Source organism: Phalacrocorax carbo, chromosome 1 (genome assembly GCF_963921805.1).
Source record: "Phalacrocorax carbo chromosome 1, bPhaCar2.1, whole genome shotgun sequence".
In the NCBI taxonomy this organism is placed as follows: Eukaryota; Metazoa; Chordata; class Aves; order Suliformes; family Phalacrocoracidae; genus Phalacrocorax; species Phalacrocorax carbo.
Genome location: NC_087513.1, coordinates 149,201,323 through 149,229,289, shown reverse-complemented (window position 1 = coordinate 149,229,289; position 27,967 = coordinate 149,201,323). Strand labels below are relative to the sequence as shown.

Here is a 27,967-nt window from a genome sequence, read left to right as displayed (position 1 = left end):
GAACTTTTTAAGGCTGATAGTGTGGTAATGATTAGCCTCTTGCAATAGCAGCGATGTGCACCAAAGATTGTGTTTCCAGCTGGTTTGACCAAGGTAACTAACTATGCGGAGACCCGTCTGCAACCAAGCACAGCGAAGTGCACGCACAGCATTAGCTAACACTCTTTTTTCCTGTGAAGTTACAACATTCATAACTGCAGCTATGATAGAAGAGGAAACAAGTTGTTCCATGAGCAGAATGAAGGAAATCTGTTCCTGTTTTTCTACTTACACCTCCTGCCGCACTACTCCTCCCCTGCCTCCCCCATATCCTGCAGGATCCACAGTAAGCCCCCTTACCATATGACTGCCTTCACATCCCCAGGTCCTTCTCATAACTCCAGCTCCCCACTGTATACTCCATCTCCCCCGGTGTTACCCTCCCTACCTTTGTTGGGCTGGCCAGCCAAGCACGATGCCCGGCGCCCTGCTGCCTTTCAGCCCTGCCTGGACTGAGCAGAGAGCTGGATTGCTCTGGCTTCTTCTCCAGTGAGGGAGACCAGCAATGACCCTCCCAGGCACTGAGCTGGGGAAAACTAGTTAGTTTATCTCTGCCAGTCTGTCAAGTTTGCTTAAAATTGGCTGAGTTATCGAGGGTGGACAGATGGACGGACGATGACAGCTGACTCTGACAGCATGACTAGTGTAAGCTTCATTTCCTTAGGAAGCAAGTCTAAAAATACCGTTTAGCAGGATAGCTGGTCTTAGCTAAGCAAGAATAAAGTTAGGACCATTATAAACTTCATATGCATCTATGACAAAAACTGTAACTCCATTAAAATAAAGTGCAATCTACGAGTCACCTCTGGAAGAGTAAACACTGCCATTACTTGTTACTAGCAGAAATGTTCACTTATGATGATTTGTAAGGGTATCCCCATTCTTATGTCTGAATAGAATGGAACCTGTGTAAGGAATTCCACGGAAAACACCACGTTCAAGCACTTTGGGATTCACATTTCAAAGAGTCAAATATACTTGTGATTGCAGTCATAATTTTGGCATTTTCATTGTCTTTGTTTTAATGAAAAACTTACCTACTAGTGAAATACAGCTGTATTTTCCCATTCTGACTCACTGGTTACAGTTCAACTACAACTAGTTGTTGTAAGGAGAAACCTAAAGCAATGGATTAGCTTTCAAGGGAGGGGAAAAAGAGCAGGAGGAGCAAAAGCACTGCAAAGGAGCAGAAAGCCTGTTTTATGTTATGGTGTCTAGCAGGAAGTAACACTGTTCACAATCTACAGTTGACCCGTGCTAAACTAGTTCATTTTCTTTCTTAGAAGTGAGTTGCCAAGTAATGTGAGTAGGTTTAAATTTCAGGCGGATATATTGCTGAGAAAAAAGAATTGTTAGCATCATTCCCACAGAAGGGATCCACTGCAAATCCTCCTCCTCTCTGCAGTGAAAGAAACCCTCTGGCCCCGAGGTCAGTCCTAGGGAGACTTAGAAATGTGCCTCCCACATTACTTCGTGCCCTCTTCCTTTCCTTGCTCAGTTGCGGCTCTAAAGAATGGCTTGTTTTGCGAGCAGCAGGCCGAAGGAAGACCAGTTTCCTATGACTTTGCTTCCTGTCTCTTAAGTCCCCATTGTGCAAACCCCAGCTTTGCACCCTTTCGTTACCAGCTTGTCCCCGTGAGGGCCTTCCCATCGTACCCATAAGTCCACCAGCTCGCTCTTCTAATGCCCTCTCCCTATAGGACTTCCAGCCTTCCCACCTCAGGCTCCTTAAGCTCCCTCAGGAAATTACTTTAGTTCCCCCAACCCCAAACCTCAAAGTGGTGGAATTTCCTTCTGATCACTCCCCTTGGGCTCAACACTTTGATCCTGCCAGCTCCCCTACTCTTACCTACGCCTTCTGCCATGCTGGCCATGCTCCTGGCCCAGAGCTTGGCCGTCTGTCAGACAGCACACCCGCCCCGACTGCCCAGCCTTCTGCTAAAACCGAAAGAAGGGTTTTTCTCTCCTCCTGCCTCCAGTGAAGGCACTGAAACAAGGCTGTGTAGCAATGATCTTTAAGAAAATTGGTGCTTAGGATAAAGAAGTTTAATAGTCTTTAAAACTTTATTCTAATACATACCTTATCAAATACATACATAACACTTGCACAGAAAGGGATTTTGTTGCCACTAGTAAAAATCCATATCCCATTTTTCTAATTATGGTTTGTATTACATACTAGCTTTACTAGAAGAAGCCCATTTACAAAACAGATATCTTTTTCTAATTTTAGGAAGACTTCCTTGATGAGTCTCTCCATGTTTCTAGGAGCTGCTGTCCTTGCCTGAAACTGATGAGCGACCACATTTTGTATTTTAACTGCTTTTGCTCATCCCCAGAGGTATAAAAACAGACTCACTGACGTGGCTGTATAATGCTTCTCTGTAGGCTTATCCATACTCACATTTATTTTATTAAGTTCTATTTAAGAATAACATGCACTAAACACTGAAGATATTTGCAGTCAAGTTGTCTAGCATCCCCAAGACTGCTCCCTAAATTTATCACATCTCGTACGTAGGTGAAATAGATTAAATACATTTGCACTTCTTTTCTAAAGACATTTTAAGTTTATTTGATACCTCAGATTACCGACTGTTCCATTCTCCCATGTTCTGCGTACAAAAAAATAGGTAGTGAATATCCAAAGCCAGTTTCTGAAAAATAGTTGGCAAGTGAAATTAGAGTTATCTGAATTCTCCCAACCTATCTTTTCTAAAACCTCCTCTGATTTTAATACAAAAATCATGAGCAAAACTATTTTCTGTAGCTTACCTGTGCATCAGTTCGAGTACAAAGGTCAAAAAAAGGCCTTTCAGAAAAAAAGGTGCAATACAAGAAAACTGTTTTGCTTTGAAAAATCATAGAGGCAACACTAAATTTCCAAAACACAATTCCTCAATCCAGAACTCAATGAATGAGACCATGACACTAAATAAGCCAGATACAACTGCTTGAAGCGTCTCCAACAACTTCTAATGTCCACTTGGAAAGGGAGGCAGGGTTAGTGAGGACCCCTGCCTTCCTACCTCCTGGCTCCCCGACAGCCCCCAAGTTGCCCAAATCAGCCATGCCTTCCCCAAAGAGACTTGCTCTGCAATCAGGTTAGTACCCCCCCCAAAAAAAAAAAAAAAAAAAAAAAATCAACCCGTGATGCACTGTTCTGTTGAAAGCTGACTAACTGGTGTGATTTTAGCGAGACAAACACAATGATGGGCTGATTTTGATGCATCAGCAGGAGCACCACGGTGCCCCTCGGCCCCCAGCCGCAGCACTGGGGTTTGCGGGGCTGAGGGCCTCCTTCCTTGCAAGTGGTAACGCCCTTGCCCAGCTTCCCAGTTTGCGGTGGATGGCAACACCTTTCAGCACGATGCTCAACTTCAGCACTTGAGTTCACAGCTACTCGGTGTCAAACTGGCTAATATATATAAACAAAGGTATTGAAAAGAGGAAGAAAAAGGGAGAATATTCTGGAAGACAGTTCCTTCAGCTTCTGCCTTAAATCCTATCCACACTGCCACAAGTCTCACGCAGGCTGTCAAAGCATGGGTTTTAAACATAACATGAATGAGTATTTGAAAATTTATTTATGGGAAAAAAATAATTTAAAGCCAGGATCTTTCACTGGTGTTACAAATTACCCAGTAACTGAAATTTTTTTTACATTACTATCCATTCTTCTCTGAATAAAAATACCCCAAACACCCCCCCCAAAAAAACACCCAAAATCCCCACAAACAAAACAAAGCAGTTAGTTGTAAAATTTTTCATACGAATTTTAATGCATCTCAATTTGTCTACCCTCCTTCTAGAGTAAAATGCTTTAAACAGTACTACTAGCTTCATGGTTAAAAAAAAAAAGATCATAGAAGCCACCTCGAAGAACCTGAGTACAGTATGTTTATTATGAAAATTTTAATTGGATTTTTAAAATAATATTTTTCTTCTCTAAAAATAAACCTATTACAATTCAAATTGAAACAAGGCACTCCAGAGCTGAAAAATTGAACATTACTATAATTTATTAAGACAACTTCTATTAAACAGCTGAAACGTTCAAGCAAAACAAGTCTGAGGCTGACAAACTTAGGGAAGTCAAACAAATGACCTAGGAGAAATCCCAGTATAAATACCTAGAGCAAGAGCTTGTTAAAATACTGAATAATAGTCATCTTTGAAAGGGTTAGAAAAACATTTTTTAAATAATTTCTGTTAAGTTTAGTGATACAAAAAGTTAAGAAATTTATTTCAGCTGAGATGGAAATACTTCTTAGTTCCCCCAAATCTAAAACCAAAATTGAGAAAACAGCTCTCCAAGTTCTAAAAATCTTCAAAGACAAGGTAAGCAGAAAATCCCACTCAATTTACTAATCAAGTGTTTTATGTTAGATGCAGCAGAAACAGCAAGTTTATCAAAACCCATTTTTATTTAGAGGAAACATTTATTTAATGTTTTAGCCAATTTTTATTTAAGATACTTAAAATCATTATTTTTCTTGTGAATTATCCCACTCTACTCAGCGCTTGCCAGGCCACACCTGGAGTACTCTGTACAGTTCCGGTCCCCACTATACAAAAAGGATGTGGACAGGCTGGAAGGGTCCAGAGAAGGGCCGCCAAGATGATCAGAGGACGGGGAAGCTGCCATACGAGGATAGGCTGGGAGAGCTGGGTTTGTTCAGCCTTGAGAAAAGGAGGCTCAGAGGGGATCTCATCCCCATGTACCAGTACTTAAGGGGTAGCTTCAAAGAAGACTGAGACTCCCGTTTTACAAGGAGTCCCATGGAGAGGACAAGGGGGAATGGACACAAGTTGCTCTTGGGGAGATTCCGATTAGACACGGGAGGGAAATTTTTCACAGTGAGGACAGTCACCATTGGAATAATCCCCCCAGGGAAGGGGTTGACTCGGCCACGTTGGACACCTTCAAGAGTCGTCTGGACAGGGTGCTGGGCCATCTTGTCTAGACGGTGCTCTTCCTAGAAAGGTTGGACTGGATGATCCCTGAGGTCCCTTCCAACCTGTGATTTTAATAGAACCGCAATTTCATCTGGCTTCGCACATATGCAGTTAAAAAAATTGATCCTTTTCTGTTTACCAAATAAGTTACTCATTTCCTAATACTAAGGGTCTGAATTATATTGCATATTAATGCATACAGTTAATAAGTATGCAACATTTACAGTGTCTTTTTTAAAAACAAAAAATGTATTAAGAAAGAAGTAATTAACTTTTCAGGAAAATTCTTAAGAAAAACCATAAAATTATGTAAATTAAGTAATTCATTCCCCCAATATAGAGATAAACACATGACTTCTTGACAGCTGGAATGTCCAGATCAGACATTCATTTAGCTTTATGCTGTTTATCGTTATTATTTTTATAATTTTAAAATAACTTGGGGTTGCTGCTTTATTAAAAAGGAATTCAGCAGACTTAAGTTTCTTCTGTTACACAGAAAGAAAAACCTAATGTTTCTGCACATTTTCAGTCTGCAACCTCCCACCCTTCCTTCTCCCCTCCACCAGCACGTCCAGTTTCCAAGCAAACATTCAAAGGCCAAGATCCATACAGGATAGTTGGTTTTAGAAGCAACCTCTCCATCAACAGAACTCTTTGCTATAAATTCCAGAGATCTTCAGCTGCATTTATGATACAGAAATGAAGCCTTACAGCTCTATTAATGACTTTTCGTATCTTCTTTAAGAAGCTCAATATCAAAAAAAGCCACACTAGAACAAATCAGAAAATGGAAACTCTTCTTTAAATGTCAAAGTGAAATTCTGACATTTCAACGACCAGGCTGCTTTATCACTATGTTTCTCAAACACAGGAAAAAGTAGCGTCAAAGTTTCCCATACATCAAACACTATTTGGTCTGGAAGCTTCCATAAAGAAATCAATTCACCAACCCTATTAAAAACAAATACTGCATTAATTCTTGTAATTTAGACTGCGTTCAACATGCCTATCTATTAGCAGGAAAGGTACATTCAAATTCCAGTACCAGATAATGGATTTCCTGTACCCACAGCATTTTAGAGCAAGAGGTTAAAATGAAAGATTTTACTACAGGGATGTATGTGGACAGAGTTTCCAAAGGCATCAAACACACAACCCAAAGGCTTCCACCAACCACCTCACGTATGTTCTTACTCCAATGGAAAAGTGAAGTAGATAAAGTCTTATGAGGCAAATTTAAGATGGCCTTGGGATTCTCAATACTCTATGAAATAGGCAAACAGCTGTCTCGGTCTCAAATAGAAGGCGTATAAAATGCATGGGGCTTCTCAAGATCTATGGTTTCAATTTTTGTCTACAAATTTAAATTGAAGACAGCTTACTTGAAATACACAGTCTTTGCTTTCAAAGAGAGATAATTTAAAGATATTTCCACCTACTTTGTAATCTTATTAATGATGCTCTCTTGATTTTGTAGGATAACCCGATAAGAAAAATTAACCAGGAATACCTTAAACCTAGGCTAGCCCTGTCATTCTAAGAACAGATTTGTAAGGTATGGGGAGAAAGCACAGTAGCTCTGTAGGACTTCACAGTGCCTTCTGTTCCCTTCATGTAGAGAAGGAAAGCTACACCATTTTGCATCTCCTTCACAAACACTAACAGAATATTAACAAAGAAATCCTTAATACGCATGAGGTACCCCAAACTACCTACCACAATACATGCTCCTGTTCCTCAGTAATATATAGCAGCTTATGTTCATCCTCCTCCTCCAGCATTTGATGGAAATATGATTTATATTTAGCTATCTCGCATTTATATGAATTAAGAGAGGTGCAAAGGACAGCTTTGGATACAAATACAGCTTGTAAACATGAACCCACTCAATTTCTACTTTTTTTTAAATTCAGTACAAAGTAGACTACCATGAATGTAAGATGATGACCCTCCAACTTTAAGACTCTTCCAGATAACTGAGACGGAATCATTCTATTCTGGATACGGGTGATTATAGCACTACCTTGGTCTTTTCATTTCTTGCTTTCTCAAATTTGCCCTCAATTCTGTGCATGAAAATGAAATGCTTAATAGCTGTTAACAAACACAGACTGAAGTTCAGATCGTTAAGCAGATAAATTACCGAGCAGTAATTAGACAGTCCCTCAACATGAAGAAATGCATTAGAAGACAATGATGCAAACACTGACTAAAGAAGGGCAATCTCTCAGCATCAAAAAGCTCAAGATAGTCCTTCCTGAATGTCACATGGCCAGCTACCTTTTGAGGTTATAGCATTTTATTCTAGTTGGCCCACACCAACAAGAAGCATGATGTAAAGCCTTAGTAATTCTACTGTAAGGTCAGAATGACAACGCTATACTATACTAACATTTTGAAACACGAAATACCATGTTACAAGAAAACCCAAGGTGTTTATTACTTTTTTCTGTGGAAACCTCAGGACTCCTTAGAAGCCTGTCATAGATATGGCAATTTTATTCAAAGCTCCTTTTAGGAAAGGAAAGAAAAGTAAATACCACCTTTTCTTTACTAAGTTCCTCTCTGAATTGCAATGCCCGTAGCTTCGTTAATCAAGAGCTCTCAGGTTATTTGCAACTACATACACAAAACCAGACGTCGCCGTCACTGAAGGGGAAGTAACGGGAAAATGGCTCACTTAACAAAACAGCCTGTCTCCGCTGAGGTTTGGCCCTCACAGCCAAAACACAAAACCCCACAACTCTCACACAAACTAAAACAATTTCTTCTGTAGATTATAACTCAATAATGAATTAGTAAGTAATATAGTAATAAATTTAGCTCCTGTTCCAGAGAACAACTTCCTGAATGAGCAATTAAAAAACATCTTACAGGTTTGTCAATTGATAGAGCCCGTGTACAAGAACAACAGTGTTTTCACTACATCAAAATACTTTTTCCCTTTCTTTTTCTTTCATTTTCCTTTTTGTTTTGCTTACAGTCCCACAGACTCCTAAACAGGAGCAATGGCAATGACCGCATACAGTTTAGATGGTCTACAGCCAAAGTCCTAAATTACTTTTCTGGTGCAATATACAGCTACAGTCATCTAGTAGAAACAGCACCCCTGAATGTCCACCTGGCCAACCTGACCACCCATTCGCATTAAGAACGGTGTCTGTCCCAGTCTGTTTGCTGAGACCGCAGAAACTACTTGGCAGTAAACAATCATGTTTACCATTGAAGTGACTCTCAGAGAAAGCCATCTCTGCCACTGGAACCCAACTCCCTAGAAACAACACAGGTGGACATTTTCTCTCACATAGCAGGTTTATGCTGGGTGTTTGCATACATTGCATGCATCTTAATTCCTGTTTTATGGACGCATTCCACAAAACAAAACATTTTTCAGACTCAGAAAAAGGAAGGAAATATTCACTTGTACATTCAAGACAAAGCCCTTTTTTTCTTTTTGCATGAATGCTAATTTAGAAATTTTGTTTGTGTGGTATGAAAACATATCACAGAATGGCCACCTGTGGTTCAGATCTTCAAAAAAACTGAGGAACAGAAAGCAATGGAACCCAAGTGCGACCACACAGAGAAAAACAAATAAATTAATACCCCAAAAGACGACCCTGGAAGATCAAATGTTAAGACAGCCCAAGGCCTCAAAAAGAGAAACACAGTAATATTAGACGAATTATTTAGGGATGTGTATTGGAGGAAATATCCACGTCCAAATGAGAAGAAATCCCCCGATGATGCCAAGATGGTAGGAAGAACAGCCACTGTCACTTCAATATAGAAAAATTGCTTGGTCCTTTGAGTCACTGGAATTCTTTGGAAAACGGTGTCCCCGAGAGCACATACACAGGCTATTGATTTTTGCCAGCCATCTTAGATTGGTCTTTATAAGGGTGAGCCAGGTATACACACCAAACAAGGTATATGGAAGACCTCAAAATCAGCTACTGTTGACTGTTTCTTCTCTGCTACTGCCTTCATGCGCTAGGACGTGAAGCTAAAGGACAGGACAGTACGCAGAGCGCAGAGAGACCACATTTTTCTGAAGAGCTGTGGTCACTACATCCACATGCTTACAGGAAGGGCCCAACTCAGGCAGCAGGGTGCAATGCGGTGACCCACACTGCAGCCCTAGTTCTGCTGCCTCGGCAGACTTGGGTCCTCCCAGGGAGCTGAGGAAAGGGAGGACAGAAGGGAACACAATTGAAGTCCAGTACAAGACACTAGGAAAAAAAAATACATATTCTATTTTCACTGTCTCAGAAGAGGAGACATGATTAGCAGATTGCTTACAGGGTTTTATTCTATGGAAAAAATGAAATGTCAAAAAAGCTGAGGGTTCAGACACAATCCTTTAACACTAAGAGAGCAAAAGGCTCTGCCTCCGTGGCTGGAACTGGGTGTAGGAAGAGCTACAGGCAGTGGGGTGACTCTCTTTAATAGGTAACGATGAAAATACCTTGGGAGCTAGTTGATGGGTTGCCCTAAGGCAAAACATGATTACATGTTGAAACGTAACTGGCTCAGAGAGGGCCAAAACCAAGGGTCCTCAAAGGTGACAGCTGGGGGAAGTAACACTACCAAAGACATCAGTGCACACAGCCACGTTGAGTTAAGGCGATCCTTTTATCTTTTTGAAACATAATTATGACTAAAATAAAGGCTCATTCTGTCATCTGTAAACATCAAATTGTACCTCCAAGCACACACACATACTGCATGGGGAGGGAGGAGAGAAGTACCCATTACACAAAACTTCTAATACAATAATACAAAGAACAAATTTATTCACTCAACGTGGAACCCAGCAAGATTTCTTTATGCCTTCAGCCTTGCAACATTTTACTGCAACCGTCGTATTAGAAAAATCTGCTGAAAGGTAGGACACATCATGGTTTCCATTATATGTTTGTTTCAAACTCTTGAAGCAGCAAATCCTTTAAATAATCCACCCAAACAAATAATTCACAGAAGACAAACGTTCAGCAGAATATAACGCATGCAACTGTAAATTGAAAAAAAAGAATAAACTTCTGCTCCCGTTGCCAGACAGCACTGGAGCTCAGGGGCATTGCAACAAGCTGCAGGTTCTGCTTTTGCTGCTGCTTTTGGCTTTTTGCCTCGGATCAGATAAAAGACCTGATGTATATATCCGGCAGAGAAAGTCTTTTATCAGGCTGTAAAAGAAGCGTTGCTCTGTACCTTGAGTTCTCCAGAATATCTACCAATTTTCTTTGCTTTCAAGTCTTTCTGCTGCAGGTAACAAAAAAGCATTAAGGTTGTGTTTTGTTTTGTTTTGGGGTTGGGTGTTGGGGTTTTTTCTTTTTTTTTCCTCCTCTTTTTTTTCTTTTTTTTTTTCTCCGTTACTCTGCTCTGTATTTTCAGGTTTTTTTCCTTCTTAATCGCACATTCCTTTAGTAATTATAACACATTATTTTTTAGAAAGTCTGATTTTAGTTCCACGAAGCAGAGACTTCAATACCTTTAATGCTACTTTCACTGGACATAGTTGATATGCATAAAGTTAATTTAAATTTTTATAGGCGTACAACAGGTCCATAACCATAAATTTGTTTGTTTGTTTTGCATTTTGGGTAAATATTTTATATGCATAACAGTAACACTAATTCAAAATTAATATATTCTTCTGCCATTAAGTACCTATCAAATTAGCAGACCCTACCATGTCAGCAATATCTTCTTGTGTCATTTTCCATATACAGAGCTACTGCTATTGAAGATGTCTCTAGATCTTCGGAGATCATCAGTGAACTGAAACCAGCTGTTTAAGCAAAGTCTAGGTTTTGATGATGATCATGAGGCAGATATGCTTCCAGAAAGTAGCAAAGCATTTGAATTCCTTATACAAATCCTCTGTTACCACCCCAGTGGTATCAGCACTGCCAGCTCCTAACTCCACATGCTCTAGATGGGAATGAAAGAAATCTCTTCCCTGTGTTCTGAAATCATTGTGAGCATCTCCCATTTAGCCTTTCTCTGCATCTAGTGACAGTAGCCCATGCAACCAGGCTGATCTGTTATTATTGTGAAGATGGAAGAAAAGCAACAATTGCACCAAAGACACCATACGTAAATAGAGTTCACATCAGCTTCTCTCGTTGCCACAAACCCATGTTCCTCCATTTCATCACTGGTGAAGAGTCACCACTGTTGCTACCCTGCCCCACAAACAAACATGCTTTGAGCAATATAACTAAAAAGCAGGATGAAGCGCAGCAGAGAAAGTGCTTTTGCTGAACAAATTCAACCATGGAATAAGCTATTTTAATACACAGATTCTAGGAAACTGAGTAAGAATGTGCTGTACATAAAAACTTCAACTACTTCCCCTCTGTAAAGATGAGCTTAAATTCCTGTATATCGACTGCTTAAAAGTGCCAATACAGATGACTTACCCTCACCCAGTCCACCAACAGATGTGCCACTACTGCCATGCCCACACTTGCTGACAAGCTAGAAAGCTTCAAAGCAACGTAAAGTAACAAAGGAAAGATACTTTTATTTGTGTGGAATTCCTACAAGGGGATTTTACTGAATTTCAACTAGAGATGTTTGACTAAACAAAAGACTTCGTATCATTCCTTCTTAGAAATTTTCATACATTATAAATAATCTGACAAGTTGCTACTCAGTGTAGAAAGTTCTGAAGGTTGGTAGTTTTTGTTTGGTTGGGTTTTTTTTTTTTTTTTTCAAATCAAATTTATCAAATGCCTGCTCTTGAGTGGAAAGACTAACATTTCTTATAGGTCTGTGACAAGGAAGTCCAACAACATCAGGAACTCAAAGTTCTAAAGAGATTAAAATAACTTCTGTTTGCCTTATAAGGTAGCTCTTTTTATTTACATGAGCTCTACAAGGCTTAAGAGGTTATGCTATACAACAGTGTACTTATAAAATGACACCATATTTATTCTTATTTCCACCATTCTTTCATTCTGTAGTAAATTTTACACCCACATGGTGCCCATAAAGTAGTAAAAAAGAAAACAACTAATTAAGAACTAATAGAAATATTTTCAAACTAGTACTCATTCCTATTACCAACTTAATGTGTTTTCTGTGATCTTGTAGCTCATAAGGCTACGGCAGTTCGCTGATAAACAAACACAATTCATCAAGCAAAGAGTATCGAAGGCTCAATTTATAGCTATAACTGTGCCAGAAATACTGTGTACACTTCTCATGATTACACTTTTAAAAACCAGCACTGAAGAACTGGAAGAAATTCAATTAAAACCCACAACAATTAGAGTCACAGAAGCAGCTTTCACCAGTGAGAGACTTAAGTAGTCATCAACACAAAGACCTGATGAATGTCAAAATACCACCTTGTACAATTAAATCTACTAGACATACCATGTCAGAACTACCAGAATTGGGCCACAGATATTTAGAATAAAAACTCCTCAAAACCAAAACAAAGATAAAAAATAAAGACCACTAACCCACACACCAGAAGTTAAAGGTTAATTACTTATTTGGAGAATGAGATTTCATGACCGTGTTATACAGAACTATGGTGGTAATAGTGTAAGTTTGAGTTGAAATATTTGTATCTAAAAAGGAAGTACACCAAACCCCTTAACCAACAGTATTTTCCAACATTAAAGAAAACGTTGCATTGTGAAATGACCTATTCCACATTTCTGCTTGTTACTAAGCAGTGGCTGTCTAAAGAAAAAAGAGCTCACTTCCCCAGCAATTTCCAGAAAGGCACAGTGAAGGGGTATTAAGTAGCTCTCAAACGGGAAAATGTGAAGTTATAAATGTGAAAAAACCCTTTTCATATAAATAAATTAAAATAACCACAGAAGAAGGGGAGAGGTGTAAAACTGTTGGTTCCTGGAAGTGACAGTGTACATAGCACTCAGGAACTGCTGCACAGGTCTACAAGATTGACCCAGGTAGACACCGTGGAGGTTGACAAACACAGGAAATACTCCTGGATGATCACGACACTTCTGAAATAACGTGCTAAGAACAGAGATTCAAGTAAGGACTGCTTTCTGTACTTTACATCTCACTTGGCAATTCTTACTTTCCACATGAAAATCTGGCACACTGAATGAATCAAAACTGAAAACCTACTGAAATGTTTTGCTGACTTACAGAAGCTTAATAAAGAAGTCATTTGAAGAGTCTCTTGTGAAACTTAAACACCTCTGTGAAATGTTACTGAGATTACTGTTATTTCCCATCATTGCCAGCACTCATCTCTACCGTTTCTATTGTTCCTACGCATTTTGCAAACCCATCTCCTGCATTCTTGGTGTCCGATCTCTCTTTCAATACCTTTTAATAAACCTTTGTTTTGCTGGGCATCTGTTCAAAAACTCACACCAAGAACTGAGTGGAAATGTCTTCAAGGTTTTTTATGTGGTTGTTCACTAAAGGGAGCAAGACTGAACACCTTTAAGAAATCCCTATTATCCAATGCTGGTTGTGAAGCAAAAGCAGTAACATTTAGAAAATTGTGGATTCTCATGAAAACGGCACCCTGCTGCTGGATCACACTCATCAGTCACCCGTGGCACGCTGCTGCCTGGGGACTTGTGCTGTTGCCAGGAAAATGACATGCAGAGGGATGGAAAAAATGCACAAGTTTTATTTTGCTTACACAAACAACTGACTTCTTAATTATTTTTGCTTCCTTCAGATAAGGTTTCTGTTCGACATGACAGAGATGAGCCAGCATGCGTAGAGATCATCTTTGCTGCAGAAGGGGAAAGCCGCGGAGCCACACTCAGAGGCAGCTCTGGGGGTGGTGCTGGCAAACACCCACTCCATACAAATGAGTATGGGAATTCCTTCCCACCCCCAGTGCATGGGAAGAATTATATTACAGAAGATTACAGTTTGGAAGATGCATGCTGGAGGTCTCTTGCTTAGTAAGACTTAATCAAAATGTATAAAAAATACCCTCCCCGCAAAAGAAATACTGTACAAGGAAACTATTTTAAACTTCATTATAATGAATGAAGATGAAATTTTAATCACTGGCCTGGAAGCTGGCTTTTGCCTTAAGAATAGTAATAATTACCAGATTTCATTCAATATGAGCAAACAGAAGGCAGTAATTTGAAATGGCTAAATTGCCATTAACTTCTTACTTGGAGTAACATCCAGTTAAGACAAAAAAGGGAACGGGAAGATGAATCATTTAAAATATGTAGTAAGTGGCCTATACACTACATTTCCATAATTAAAACCGGGCTGTTGTAGCTATGTATCCATTAGAGTTTACTCCAGAAAGAGATTTAAGAACATAGAAGTAATGTATATCAAAAGGAAATATCATAAAAACAGACAGTCATCAATAGCAAAATTACAAACCTCAAAATGTCTCCAAGTCACTTAAGGAAAGCTAAAAGTTTTGGGGAAATTCCCTGATGACAGGACTCCAAGAAGTATAACACAGTAAGCCCTTAGAAGGTGAAAGACAAAGTGAATGGTGCAGAAAAGGTTATTGTTTTGTAAAAAGATGCAGGATGATCCAAAAGTATCTCTTCAGAAATTACTGGCAGTATTTGAGATTTGAGGTGAGCCCTTTTTCAGTCCACACGTAACTGATTTAATGAACATATGCTAAATAAGCGTTAATCAGCATTTTAATACGCATCCAACACATTTAACAGAGCTGGCTCTGAACACGTTATATTAACTGATGTTCTTTTCCAAAAATGCTGAAATACAATGGAAATTCCAGAAGCCTTAAGAGACTGCCAAAACCAGGCTGATGTCTTAAACCATCAAGCTGCATGTTCTCAATACCCACATGCCCATTAACCTTCCACCAACCCCAAGCCAAACAACAGTAAAGCTGATGGGATTCTATTAAGAAAGCATTCAAGGGATGAGATTCGATTAATGACAGTCAACAAAGTTCCAGAAAAAAATAGGCATGACTTCATTCTCTGAAGAGATTAAAAGTTTTCCCGATAAAGACAGCTTCATAAAGGTACTAAACTTTCATGGTGTATTTGGCTTTTTATGTATGAGACACCGATGTATTAACTGGTGCCATAAACCTTCTTTAGAACACAGACGACACGGATTAAGAACTATTTAGATGATGTATCTTCAACAGCCGACTATGGCGACCATTAATTAAATAGTAACAGCTTTTATGGGGTCTGCCACAATCTGAACTATGGCTGGCACTTTTCATGTTTACTGAACATCTGGAAGTAGAGTATAAATCATCCACTGCTGTGGATAAGCAGAAGAGTGGCAGATAGCTATGGGCAGTCACACAGACAACACACTACATCATTTGTGCGATAACAATCCTTTCAGATGAAATCTGTTTGAATACAAGGAAAAGTAACTGATTAAGGAAGAGATAGAAAAGAGTGCATCTCCATGGAAGCAACATTTGCTGGAGTGCTGCAAGCGTGAGAGGTGGGTCCAGGTACGTCAGAGGATGCCTGTCTTTAAAGCCCACTAGCCTCATCACTGGAAGTGGCTAAGAGCCTGCTGTTTCTCTCCTGGGATTTCACAAGATTTATGATTAATTACTGACTGATTACTAAATTACTACTTTTTGTTTGTTTGTTTAGTACCTGCTATTTTGGTAGTAGCTTCAACATCACAGTTGGAAAAAGGTTTGGTTTAAGGACTAATACTCCTGACTGCCATCCCCATCTGTGCTGGGTTAGCGGGTATTTTAATGTGAATTTTCTTGTGATCTTAGGAGAGGCATGTTTGATGAGACATTAGACGTATTTCTATAACGAGAAATTAAGAACTTGTTTCACTGGGCGCAGCAAAACTCTCAAAAGCTGTTTCACTAGATCAAGCATCAGCCTTGCAATTTGTAAGCCTTTGTTTAAAAGAAGAAGAGAGTGCATTCTTGATGGCCGCACAGAACAAAGGATTCTCTAAGGAAGGACACATGGTCTCCTTGTTCTGAAAGGGAAATTACTGTGCCGCAAGAAAAGCAAGGCTTAAAGACTATAGTTTAGTTGAGGACTCCGATTCAGGAAAGGTTAAAAGAAAATTGTACAGATACGTGGTGCATATCATAGACATAAGCTTCATTCTGCTACGCAGTTCGCAGCCCTTAAAACGATAAAAAAAGAATACCGTCAAGCATCAACTTTTTTTGGAGGGGTGTTAAGAATATCCTGAGCTAATTTGTGGCTTAGGTATGGCTCAGGCAGTTTCTTACTGTCACAGGATGTATGAGAATAAAAGAGCACGAGGCGCTTTGCACTCTGCGTGCTTCGCAGGTACATGTGGTCACCACAAAAAAAAAAACTAGGCTCCACTATGTGGTATTTTCTGCCTCAGCCGAACAAAAACCACACCCAGAAAACTTTTAGAAAAGGTACAGGAGCATCAGTAGATTGTAATAACGGTCCTTTAGAACTTAAAAAACTATGTGCGTGCAAAATGCTGAGGTTTGGAAGATGTGACACCAGCCACAGCTCAGCTGTGAAACCATCGAGCTTTGTTCAACTGTTTCGCTGGTCACCACCATAGTTAAGTGAAGCACCCTGCAGCATGCACCCTTGTTAAGATCAAGGAGGTAAACATGTGTATGTGCTAGGATGTGCCTCTGTTCCTTCACTTAAACACATTTCTATTGGCTATAAATAAAAATATGTGTTTACATCAAGTAAAGAGTGTCCACATTTTACATGAACACTTGATATATTTTGGCAACAGAAACACAATCCTTTCATAAAGTAGGATATATATATTTAAAAAATATATATCCAAATATTTAAAATATGTATTTTTAAACATCATAAATCCATATAAAAGGAGCTTAAAATCACAACCGGGATTTTGATTTTAACTGGTTAATTGATGTTGGAGCTTATTCTTTATACAAATCTTTGAAAAGGCATACTCACATTTGCTGGCACTGTAATGAGTATATTCTAAGAGTATCTGTAGAAATGCCTACGGTTTTAAATATCACCATCGTAAATCTTGTGATAACCTTGTTTGCCTGCCACCTGTCCTGTATTCCTCAATTTCCACATACTACATGGCAGCTCAGGAATGGAGGACACGGTAATGAAGAAGTGACCAAGACACCTAACCTGTTAGACACAACACTAGCACAGGACACCTGCGATAAACTTACACAAGCTATTGCTATGTTATTTTTAAGTGAACCTTTTTATTTTCTAACAAGTCCAATCCCAAATTCTGGTTTTTCTGTTGAAGAGTCAGTATTTTCTACAGCAAACTGCAACAGAGTAAGTTTTCCCTACGTAAGGCTTCACAAAGCACAGGCAAAAAACAGAACACAAGCCAAAAAAAAACCTCAAAACACCTCCAGGTGCATATCTGTTTCTGTTTTATTCATTACATCCTATAATACCACTAGTAGAGTTTTTCTGGCCTCTAAGTAAAATGATCACTTACTGCTGTGCGTAACCTTTTCTAGCCATAAGCAAAGCCTTTTTTTTTTTTTAAATTTCATCTGTCATTAAAAATCACTGCAAAAATGAAGAAAAAAATCATTTAACCTGACTTCCAAAACATTTCTTCAAAATACACTCAAAATTTTTCAAAGGTATATTATTTTATATGTATGGTACACTGTTGTGAAGAATTCATGTGCAAGTATAAAACAGAGTACATATTAAGGACTTGGAAGCAGAAGGAACATCTTGGACCACAGAAACTTAACCCTTGACCTTGCACATGGCCACATCACATAATCCCATTCATAAAGTGATTTAGCTTTGCTACGATAGCTAGGCCGAACAATCCAGTTTACATCCTTCTATTTCAGAGTGAGAGGACTTGGCATGAGAGGAGAGGATCTCAATGAAAACAGAGTTCTTAAGCCACTAAAAATACACAACCTCTGACAAACTGGACCAAAAATAACATCTTATTCTCCTGGATGTGAGGCAAGAAAACCTGTTACAGATTTTTCCACATGATTCTCCCCACACCCCGACTCCCTTCCTCCCTCCCTTAATCATCCACCATGTCACCTCAAACTAAAGATTAAGAAAATCCAAACAAGGATGTTAAAAATATTTATATGCACATTACATTCCCAAACTGAAATCCATCAAATCTACTTAACTTCTTCCAAAATACAAAAGGACTTACCCAACGTGTCTTTCAGATTTTTAACCAGAGAACCTTTCTTCAAGCTGTTTTTTCGCTCCACATAGTTTGATGGCACATATCCCGTTTTGTTGGCCGCGTTTCTTACCCTCCACCATGTCTTGGAATCATCTAATAGCCAAAGACGCTCATTTTTCTTGATGTCAAGTTCTTGGTCCTGCTGTGCAGTGTAATCCCACTTTGCAATAACAATAACTTCTTCTGTCATCTTTCATGGAGTCCTTCTGCAACAAAATATTTAGACATGTTCATCAGTAAATTATATCACGCAATTCTTACTCAACTTTTTCTTTCAGTTCTTCTGAAATCAGCAAGAAAAGGGTAGGGGAAAAAATGAGAAAGCCATACAGAGAAAAACCCCACAGATTGGAACTCCTTTTTTAAAAAATAAGAAGTCGTATTGACCTTTCTTGCTTTTTCTGCCACTGAAATATGATAACACCTTGATAGTAAATTCTAGTCATTAATGTACTACATTCGCTTCCCCTGAACATATATAAAATATTATTCAGATATATATTAACAAAGGCTAATTTATAAAACCCATTTAGTTTCTGCATACAGCATTATAAAACTATCCCACACCTGGTATTCAAAGTTCTGATCTGAGGAAAAAAAAAATATAGCCGCCTCCCAAAAATCTATTTTCCTTCTGCCCTAGTTCCTTATCCTCATACTAACATATTATTTATAAGTTTAAACAAAGTTATCTGTCTTTTTTTAGTTGGAAGTTAAAAATATTTCAAGAAGTAACGAAACGGAGCAGGGAAATCTGCCATCAAGAAGATGGTACTGTCTTTAGTAAGCCTTTATTCACAATGTTTTGCGCAGGCAGCCCGAGACTGCATTTTAGGAGAAGCCTTCGCTCCTCCTCTGCTCCCAGGAAGGTCCCAGCTCACAGTCCTGTGCCGGGCACAAGTCAGCCAGGTGGAGAAGGGTATCCACTGCGCCTCCCTCGATTGCATTTAATTACTTCCCAACTGAAACTTACGCAGAGTTCTGTTACGACTGAATAAGTTGTCTTTTTTGCTTACCTTTAATAAGAACGATCTTTTCCAAAGCTGTGTCAGCTGCACAAAAGGCAGCTGCATGCCTCCACGTTTTCCTACGCATCCCAGTAATTACTGGGAACAATGTGAGGGAGCATAAAAGTGTGCGAGGAAGAGAAGTCCTATGCCAGCACCAGTGACATTCACACATATTATAATGCCAAGCAAAACATGTTGATCTTATTCTCTAAATTCTGAGAAGTTACCTAAAATTTTCTTATCACTGCTGGGGGTTTCTGGGGGAGAGGAAAGTGGAGGAGGACAGGAGAGAGTGGGAGGTGAGAGTATATTTGCAAATTGATGTAGCAGATTTTTTTTTTTTTAGTAAAAGCTGTGGATTTCCTTTAAATTACAGATTAGTAGAAACAGGTCCCAGAGTATTTCAAACTACTGATGTCCAAGGTTCTTTTGAAAATGATTTGACTTTGTTGCCTAGTTCTCAGCAGTCTACAACCCTATGAACTCCAATACCTGATCGTTTACATGACAGAAAGGTAATTTTAAAAACCCGAAACCTCATTCAGAAATTCTGTTCAGCATGTAAGTTACATCACCTATATTCAGAAGCAGTTCCTTCTGCAGTCTGTAAACACACGCACACACACTTTCTCCCCTGAGCTACAGTACAAGCTGTGAAAACTACATGCTAGACAGCCCAGCAGCCTGCTCTTAGAAAGAAGTAGTGTTCACCTTACCTAAAGTTAACCCATAATCATAAGACACCATAGTGGACTCTATCATTTAATAGCCTTCTCTTATAATAATTTTTGTTTCCAGGAGAGCATCATATAGGCTTGAGCTACGGTTGCTGAACTGTTTGACAGCAAAGCTCCTGAAAGCACCAGCAACGTCACCCCTTGCGGCCAAGGCAGGACAACGTTTTTGAAAGTCAGAAGCTGAAATCAACAGGCTTAAGTTCTCGTTTTCCAATTAGAAAACACAAAGGAACAAATGGCAATTAAAACATTATTCAAATGTGAGTTTGCACAGCTGAGAGCCCCAAGATGAATTAAAAAATGAAGTTATGATGTTTTGAACAATTGAGAAGAAACACAACCCTTACAGTTCAAACACACTGTGATTTATGCAGGCGGAATTGATGATTTTACAAGAAATAAGTCACTATACCCTTCAACAGTTTTTTTCCCCTAAAATAATAATCCTGTCTGACAGTGACATAGGAGAGCCTGAGCTTTGGACCGCAGACTCCAACAAACTGCCCTGGTTTCTGACTCACATAAAATGGACAGATAGCCTACAGGTCGATAAGCTGATGTAGCCACAGGGGGACAGCAATCAAACATGTTCTGGAGGCCAGCGTTGTCAATATAATCTCCCTCTCCAATTTAGATCAGTTTATTTTGTCTCAGCAATTGTAAAATGGTCAATTCTTACTACTCCTGGGGACATGGAGAACATGAAGAAATAGGCCACCGTCAGTGCAGTTGGATGATGTTGCCACTACACAGGCTCCACTCCTAAAAAAGGTTATTTTCACAGCACAAGCAAGTTAAAATTATCTATCAATATTATAGCTTATTAATAATAAAACCCCACATTGACTAGTGGCTGTCGGAAAACTATTAAACTCTTCCTATGCCCCTGAAGGCCTGTTGTAAGAGTTGCCAAGTGTTTCCCCGAGGTGCTGGGCAAGGACGGAAGCCCAGGAAGAGACCACACATCAGGGCTGACCGTATCAACTATACAGTTGTCTGACATTCACACAGGAAGGGGAGCCCCAAGCTACCAGACTTCTACAATTCCAGTTATTGTCGACATGTAAAACCGCTGCCTTAGAAACAATGTCATTTCACAAGCAGACCCCTTGCCATGATGCAATTTTGGCACAAGTGTAGAGAAGCCAATGTTCTCAAGTCGCATGCTCACGCAGGACCTGAGTCAGTAAAGTACTCCAGGTTTTGCTGAATGTTTAACAGCACAAGCGTTCTTACCCAAGTGGGGACAGGATTTATAATGAGTCAAAATGCACCATATAATTGTAGCTAAGCACTTGTCCATTTAAAGTCGTATGCATGTGTGTGGAGGAGTTTGGTCATGCTGATCTTTTAGTTTGGGGTTTTTTGTTTGTTTTGGGTTTTTTTGGGGGGGGAGAGTTTTTTGTTCTGTTTTTTGGGGAGCCTTGTTTGGTTGTTTTGTTTGTTGTTTTGTTCAGTTTTTTTTCCAAATACGGGGAACTAGTATTAAAGTTCTTTAAATTACTTTCTTCTGGTTACATCATTAAACTGGCTCCGTCAAGAACAATAAGGTTTTTCCTGTGACATTTGCAGAGCTAAGATTTCCTCATATGCGAATAAGGACACATTTGTTCCCCAGAAGGGGGGCTGTTGTATAGTATAGTTTAGTAGTATAGTATAGTTTTAAAATGCTTCTGCAACACAGCTGTGTGCCAAAGAAAAGATTATAAGCAAACGACATAGCTAGATTTGGGGAAAAACATAAGAAAAACCCAATAATACAACCTTCCAAAGCATCCGGGTGCCCCATAAAAACTCAAAATGTGCACTCAAAATGTGAAATCTCTGCTTACGGTGCTTACAGACCGCACAAAACACACCAGAGTCCCCATACATTCTAATGCTGACACAAGACTCCTTCACATCAAGGAAATGAAAAATCCATTACTGCTAAGAGTGTACAACCTTCTGGAACATTCCTCCTCGAAGAGCTCAAAAGTCTTAGCACTGAAATAGAGTCTTCTCATACCCGACAGGATAACACCACCCACTTTAAAAAGCAGCAGTGAAAAGTTTTTAAATACCTATGCAAGGAACTGTAAATATATCAAATTCAACACAGCCATTTCTCAGCACAAGATTGTTTCGCTTTAAAAAGTGTATGTATGGCCTTGGTTTTTAGCTTACTCTATCAAGCAGTCACTTGCTTTACTTTTATGGCAATCCATATTGCAATTTCCAACTGCAGTTTTTAAAACAAACAAACAAGCAAAAAACCAACCTTCTCCAACCCCCAAAACAAAGACACCACACTAAACATGCAAGCAAGCAAGCTCCACAATCCAGACCTTCAAAAAGTAATTCTTATATTAACTACGTGACCAATGCCCACTTCCGACCCCTTTTAAGCCAGCATTTCCTTCATTGCTAGCAGTGGTAATAAGCTAATTTATTTTACCAATATTGTATTTTTGCCAATATTGTTTTGCTGAAATGTTACAACTAGTTAGTTTAGATTGAGCTCAGGTATTTTCAGCCACTTTGTTTCTTCCCTCCAATTTAGGTTTTGTTAGGAGAGAAGCCTGCCTTCAGTAGCAGCTGCCCTTCTGTAGAAGCACACGTGAAAATGTTGTAACACAAAAAACATGCTTGGGAGAGAGGGAAAAATGGAAAAATCTGCCAGGCTAGGAAGGTAGTAAACAAAAACCCAGCCAAGGTAAAGTCAGTCGTAAGAAGACCGCACCGAAAGCCTGCTCAGACAGGTGAGGAACATTAGCTAACCCTAAGGCAGAGCAAAAGCAGACATCAGTGGAATATCTAGTACTGTAGCTCCTCTATAGACTTTATCAGAAGAAAGTCCAGAAAGGAAACATTTAAGTCTAATGAACTATCCAATGATTCAAGAATTTATCAATGGCAGGAAAAAACCCAAAGACAACCAGCCACTTACCAGCCATTTTGAACCAATGATTAAAACTGAACCAAGCAAACAATATTTGAGATTATGGAAACTTAAATGTAAAATAAGAGAATTTCCTCCCACAAACTTGTAAATCTGCCAGTGATTTTTCACGTGAAAAAATTTGCTCAGTATGTTATTTTGAATATCAAACTATATATGAATGTTACACAGATCTCATTTTACTGGGCCCAGATTATTCCCCCTCTCCCTCTCCCCATATGCATTTCTCACACAATGATAAATGAGAAAGGATCTGTTCCAGGATGCCACCCGAACCGGAATCTTCTCCTGTAGACTGACATAAGTTAGCGCTCCCACTGGTTTAATGCCCTGACCCGATGGGCAGAAAAGCAGCATCTCTTCTTGCCTTCAGGAGGAAGTTTCAGGGTTGTGTCAGGGATACAGTTACTTAGGATAGTACAAACAGGGGATATGGTCGAGCTTTAAAGATGCGGTGAGAAAAGAAGCAGTTGCTCTCCCTGTTCATAATTTATTTTGCAAAAAGGAAACATGGTTTAAAAATGACTGACTGTAATGCTTGTAATTTAATCCTTCACCAAGGGAACAAGCAAGAATTCTATTAATAGGAAGTGCCAATTGATATAACAGACTGTTCTGGAATTGGATGTCCTCCTAAGATACACTGAAAGAAAGGTACTAAATTGATACGGAGGCTTTTACATGACACTGATGTGCATAAAACACAATTGCTAAACGGTGTTACGTAAGACATAATTACCATACAATATTTAGTTCATTGTCTTGGGAGAATGAAAAGATAACTAATGACATATCACAGTTTCCTCTGAGATTTGAAGGCTGAACAACCTCTCCTTCTGCCCTCAAACTCTGAAAATCAAAATGGGTTTTGAACCCCATAGCATCTGGTTTCTGGTATCTGGTGTCCACCTGGTTAATCTTTTGTAAGATATAGCAAACAGGCAATATTTGGTTCTCTAAGGTAACACAGTTGTGGAAAATTTTTTTAAAAAGTCTCCTTCTATCAAGGCCTCTTTCATAGTAAGCAGATGTGCTTACTGTATTCTGTAGTTAATAACTTGTATTAGATCACTTAATCTGAACTACACTCTAAATCTGAAGCTTTGTTATTTATGAAGATGCAATCTACGTGTACTGTTTCAGGAGGTTTGAAGCTTTGTTTTCACTTACACAGTTGCTTTCTTTGTTGCATGTGTGGGTGTGTGGTTAGTTTTTTGGGTGTTTTTTGTGTTGTGTTTTTTTTTTTTTTTAAATCAGCCTGGATGAATAGTTTTGACATATAGAAAGGTTTTTTAAAAGTGCATCTCTACCTTTGAGATTGTTTCACTTGATTCTTGGGGATCAGTAAAGCACCAAACTCAAAGACAGAATTCATAAGGCATTAAAAAGAACAGAAATGTGAACTCAAATTAAAACCTGTGAAAAAGAATATACTTTTTGGACACATTTTTAGCTATTTCCAGTAGAACACAGCATTTTTGACATTTAGAGTATGTATGTTTGAAAAAACAGGAAAATACCATCATCTTCATGCAAAGGCCAAAGTTAACCTAAACCAAGCAAAATATTGTATTTCTAATGACAGCTGCAAGAAAATCTCAAAACACAGAGTTAAAAAGAGTAAACAAGCTGACCCAAATTATGGCAAATCGTTGCCCTGTGTTAAAACTAGTAAAACCCCTTCCATGCTTTGTTACATGGGCTTTTTGTGGTCCCCAGACAAATGGAGATGGATCACATAAAGGCCACCTTGGCTAACTGCTTCTGCAGTTTAACACTTTAATGCTGCATATAATACGTATCAATCTACCCCAAGGGACACATTTCTTTGGAAAGAGGTCACTGCACCAAAATTATTGTAAGATATCCTCCCCCGCCCCCCTTTAAAGAAAATTAACTAAATAGTCACCAAACATTCATCATCTGTCTTACAGTTCTGAGGTGTCAAACCGATACCTGTGCAGAAAAAACCCCCACGTACCTGGCTGCCTAAAATTGCTGTCTGTTTTATCACAAGCTTGACAATTAATTTGGGGTATTTCGCTATTAGGTCTCATTAGGATGCATTGGCTGCTGAACTAGAAGTGAGAGCTGAGTAAGTGCAAGTGATTTTTACCTAATTCACTTTGATGTGCAAACTGAAGACACAGTCACAATCAATAGAAGCTGCTGTCGGTACTTTAGGAGGGTCAGTTTTCCAAAGTTGAAAACAAGGATGAGTGGAAGCTGTACAGATGTGAACAAAGATGGAAATAAATGGATCCACTGCAAAGGAGGAATGTTTTATCACATTTCCCAACATACTCTCACAATTTAGCATTTATGAAGGAAGTACTACATGGTTAAAAGAATATCCTGTTTAAAAAGAGAGGTAAAAAGCTCTAGAGGTTTTCTCTGTCCTCCCCTCTCCCTAGTAATTTATTTGAAAAGGAAAACTGACAAGCAACAAGCTCGAGTCAGGAAATGTAAACTGAAGGTATCAAAAGAAGTGCAGTTCAACTCATTAAGAACTATAAAAAGTTAATAAACTGCGTCTAGAATAAATTAAATATTAGCAATAGAATAAGTACAGAATTAGACAGAACATTAAGTTTCCTGCATGTGATGTAAGAAAAAATGTTGAATACTATTTCTATGCTGGAGGATTATTTTACAGTGACAACCATCATCACCTCTGTCACTAACCCCAGGGTATAAAAATAATAAGAAAAATTAAACACTTTTAATCTTCAAATGCACTCCAAGACAGCAGAACCGTCCACAAAAGCTTTTACAGTTTTAGCATCAACTCTGAGGAAACTTCAGAGCAACAAAGAAGTTCTGGAGAGTTTACAGTTGTGCCGCTCATTTGAAAGCTTAAACTGGATGTCCTTGATAACACCACCACATAGTCAGATGACGTCTAATCCTAAAGAAAAATAAAGGAAGGAGACAAAGGACCCCTCCAAAAACCCACATACCATACCAGTGGATTATGGATGTGCAATTAGTACTTATTAAAATAGCTTTAAGGAAGATAGGCACAAACAATTTTTTTCTGTACATTTTTCACTTCTTTTGAGCTCCTAATTTAGGTCTATCCACCTACCCAAGCCCACACCCATGCTGGACAGACTAACAACCAGCTGCCAAGCAGGTGCAGCTGCAGGGGCGACTTCAAAAGCAGGCTCAGCAGACACCACCAGCCTTTCTGGCAGGTCCCAAAACATGTATTCTTAGGTGCAAAAGTACTTGGTTTCCTTATGAGTCACTTAGGGAAAGAAAAAAAAAACACCCAATAAAAATGTGAGGGTGATACAGGCCGGTGGAACGGTTAATCACATCAGAGGCGCTGCAGCCTGTGCGCCACAGGTGGGACTGCCCTGCCACAGCCCACTTCTACAGGCGCTGCAAGCGTGGTGGTTTTAGATGATACTCCTTGCTAAAATACAAGCGGGTGGTATATCTTCAAAAAAAAAAAAGTGAAGGATTGCTCTTAATAAACCAGCAATTTAGAACTGTCCTAGCTAAGTAATTTCATCTTGATGCTACCCAACAGCCTGCCCCCGCACGCCTCAAACCCTCTTCCCCTCCATGTCGGCTGTCATTGTTTCGCAGCTGCGAGGTTTGGGGTTTTGTTTCTTCAACTGGATGCCTCTGACAGCTTCTAAGCAGTGTTTGCTTCTCTTGGCCCCACAACATATCTGATATCCCAATCTCTAATACAACAGCAGCTATACTCCGGCGCCTTGTATCCTGCATTACAGAACAACTGCAAACAGGAAACCTCAAGACTAGTTTAGTGGTAACGAATTTCTGCGTAGCTCCAATAGAGCACAAAAGTTTGTTTTCTGTATTATAAGTGGCTTAGAAGTCTTTTTTAGAAGACACACAAAGAAATAAAGGAGAATACAGATTAGAAACACCCAGAAATACATCCTTCCTGCTGAGGAGTCGGTACAACACTTTACCATTTGACAAAAAAGAAATTTCATTTTCTATATAACAATATATAAAAGGGCGTCGGTAAAAAAATTTTCCACCCAACATTTTCATGAAGCCTATCACACGAGTCAGTCTGCCCAGATGAAATAAGCAGGGACTGCTTCAAATGATCTTTTAAAATATAAACTCGCCATTTAAGGAAAAGGAGTAGTTTTAATCACAAAGCATGCATCTCCTTGGCGAGACTCACGTATGTTTTGCGTGCAGCCCCAGAGTCTTAGTGATGACCATCTCTGATGGCTGTAGGTGATGGCAAGGCCCTTTCCAGCTCTCCAAGCCCACTCCAGAAGGAAGCACCTGTGTAGCACAGGTGTAGCACCAGCGTCGACCAGGCAAGAGCAGCGGGGATGCCCTCAAAGGTAGAGACTGCAAGGCCAACGAACACAGTGAGAGCAATTCCCCAGCTCACATCTTTCCACCTTTCTTGTAAACCAAGGTCACCTCACAGCCATGGCTGCCCATTATTCAGGCTAATACAGCTTCGTAATATGAGGCATACAGTTCCAGAAAAAGTTGAAGTTGCAAGAAAAGGACGCAATGCTGTCACAACAGTAAGAGTCTGGAAAATGTTATTAGATAAGAATAAAATTGCTAACATTTATTTGAGAAAGTAGCAGATACTTTAGCCTTCTACATCTCTAGTGGTAGAAAGAGAAAGACATCAGGGCTGTTGCAAGGTAGGCTGCTGCAGCACTAAAACACACAAATCTGAGTTCTGGCCTTCTATTAATTCATGCGATACCAACCTAATTTTATATGACGTTCATTCTGTTTCATGTTGTGACCTTCACACAAGCTAACCTTCCCAATTTCATGTTTTTTAAAATTTCATTAGTAATACTGCTGTGCCACAAAATTTCCTGGTCTGGGGCAGTTCAAAATACAAATGCTTAATCAGTGTGACAGTCTAAAACACATAATACTATCTTCCCTATTTATGTGATAAGCACTCTGATGTTTCAGGAAGCTAAGTTTGTAAAAATCTTTTGATGTCTTACTTAAAAAGGAAAGGATATTTCTATGCTATTTCTGGAAAGGCATGCCTATTATAAATTTGGTAGTGTTCTTAGCTTCTGACAGATGATTTAAAATTCTATTTCAAAGGACAAAAAGCTGGTATTCTACAGGAACAAGCTGGTATTATA

General features: G+C 39.2%; 1 protein-coding gene across 1 annotated transcript in view; it reads right to left on the bottom strand.

The window, feature by feature from the left end:
• Positions 1-27,967, bottom strand: part of NCK2 (NCK adaptor protein 2) — an 87,673-nt gene that overhangs the window by 14,299 nt on the left and 45,407 nt on the right. The window contains exon 3 of the mRNA XM_064439522.1: positions 18,115-18,356. Within this exon, the coding sequence (XP_064295592.1) occupies positions 18,115-18,340 (226 nt within the window). The 5' untranslated portion in view covers positions 18,341-18,356. The remainder of the gene's footprint in view (positions 1-18,114; positions 18,357-27,967) is intronic.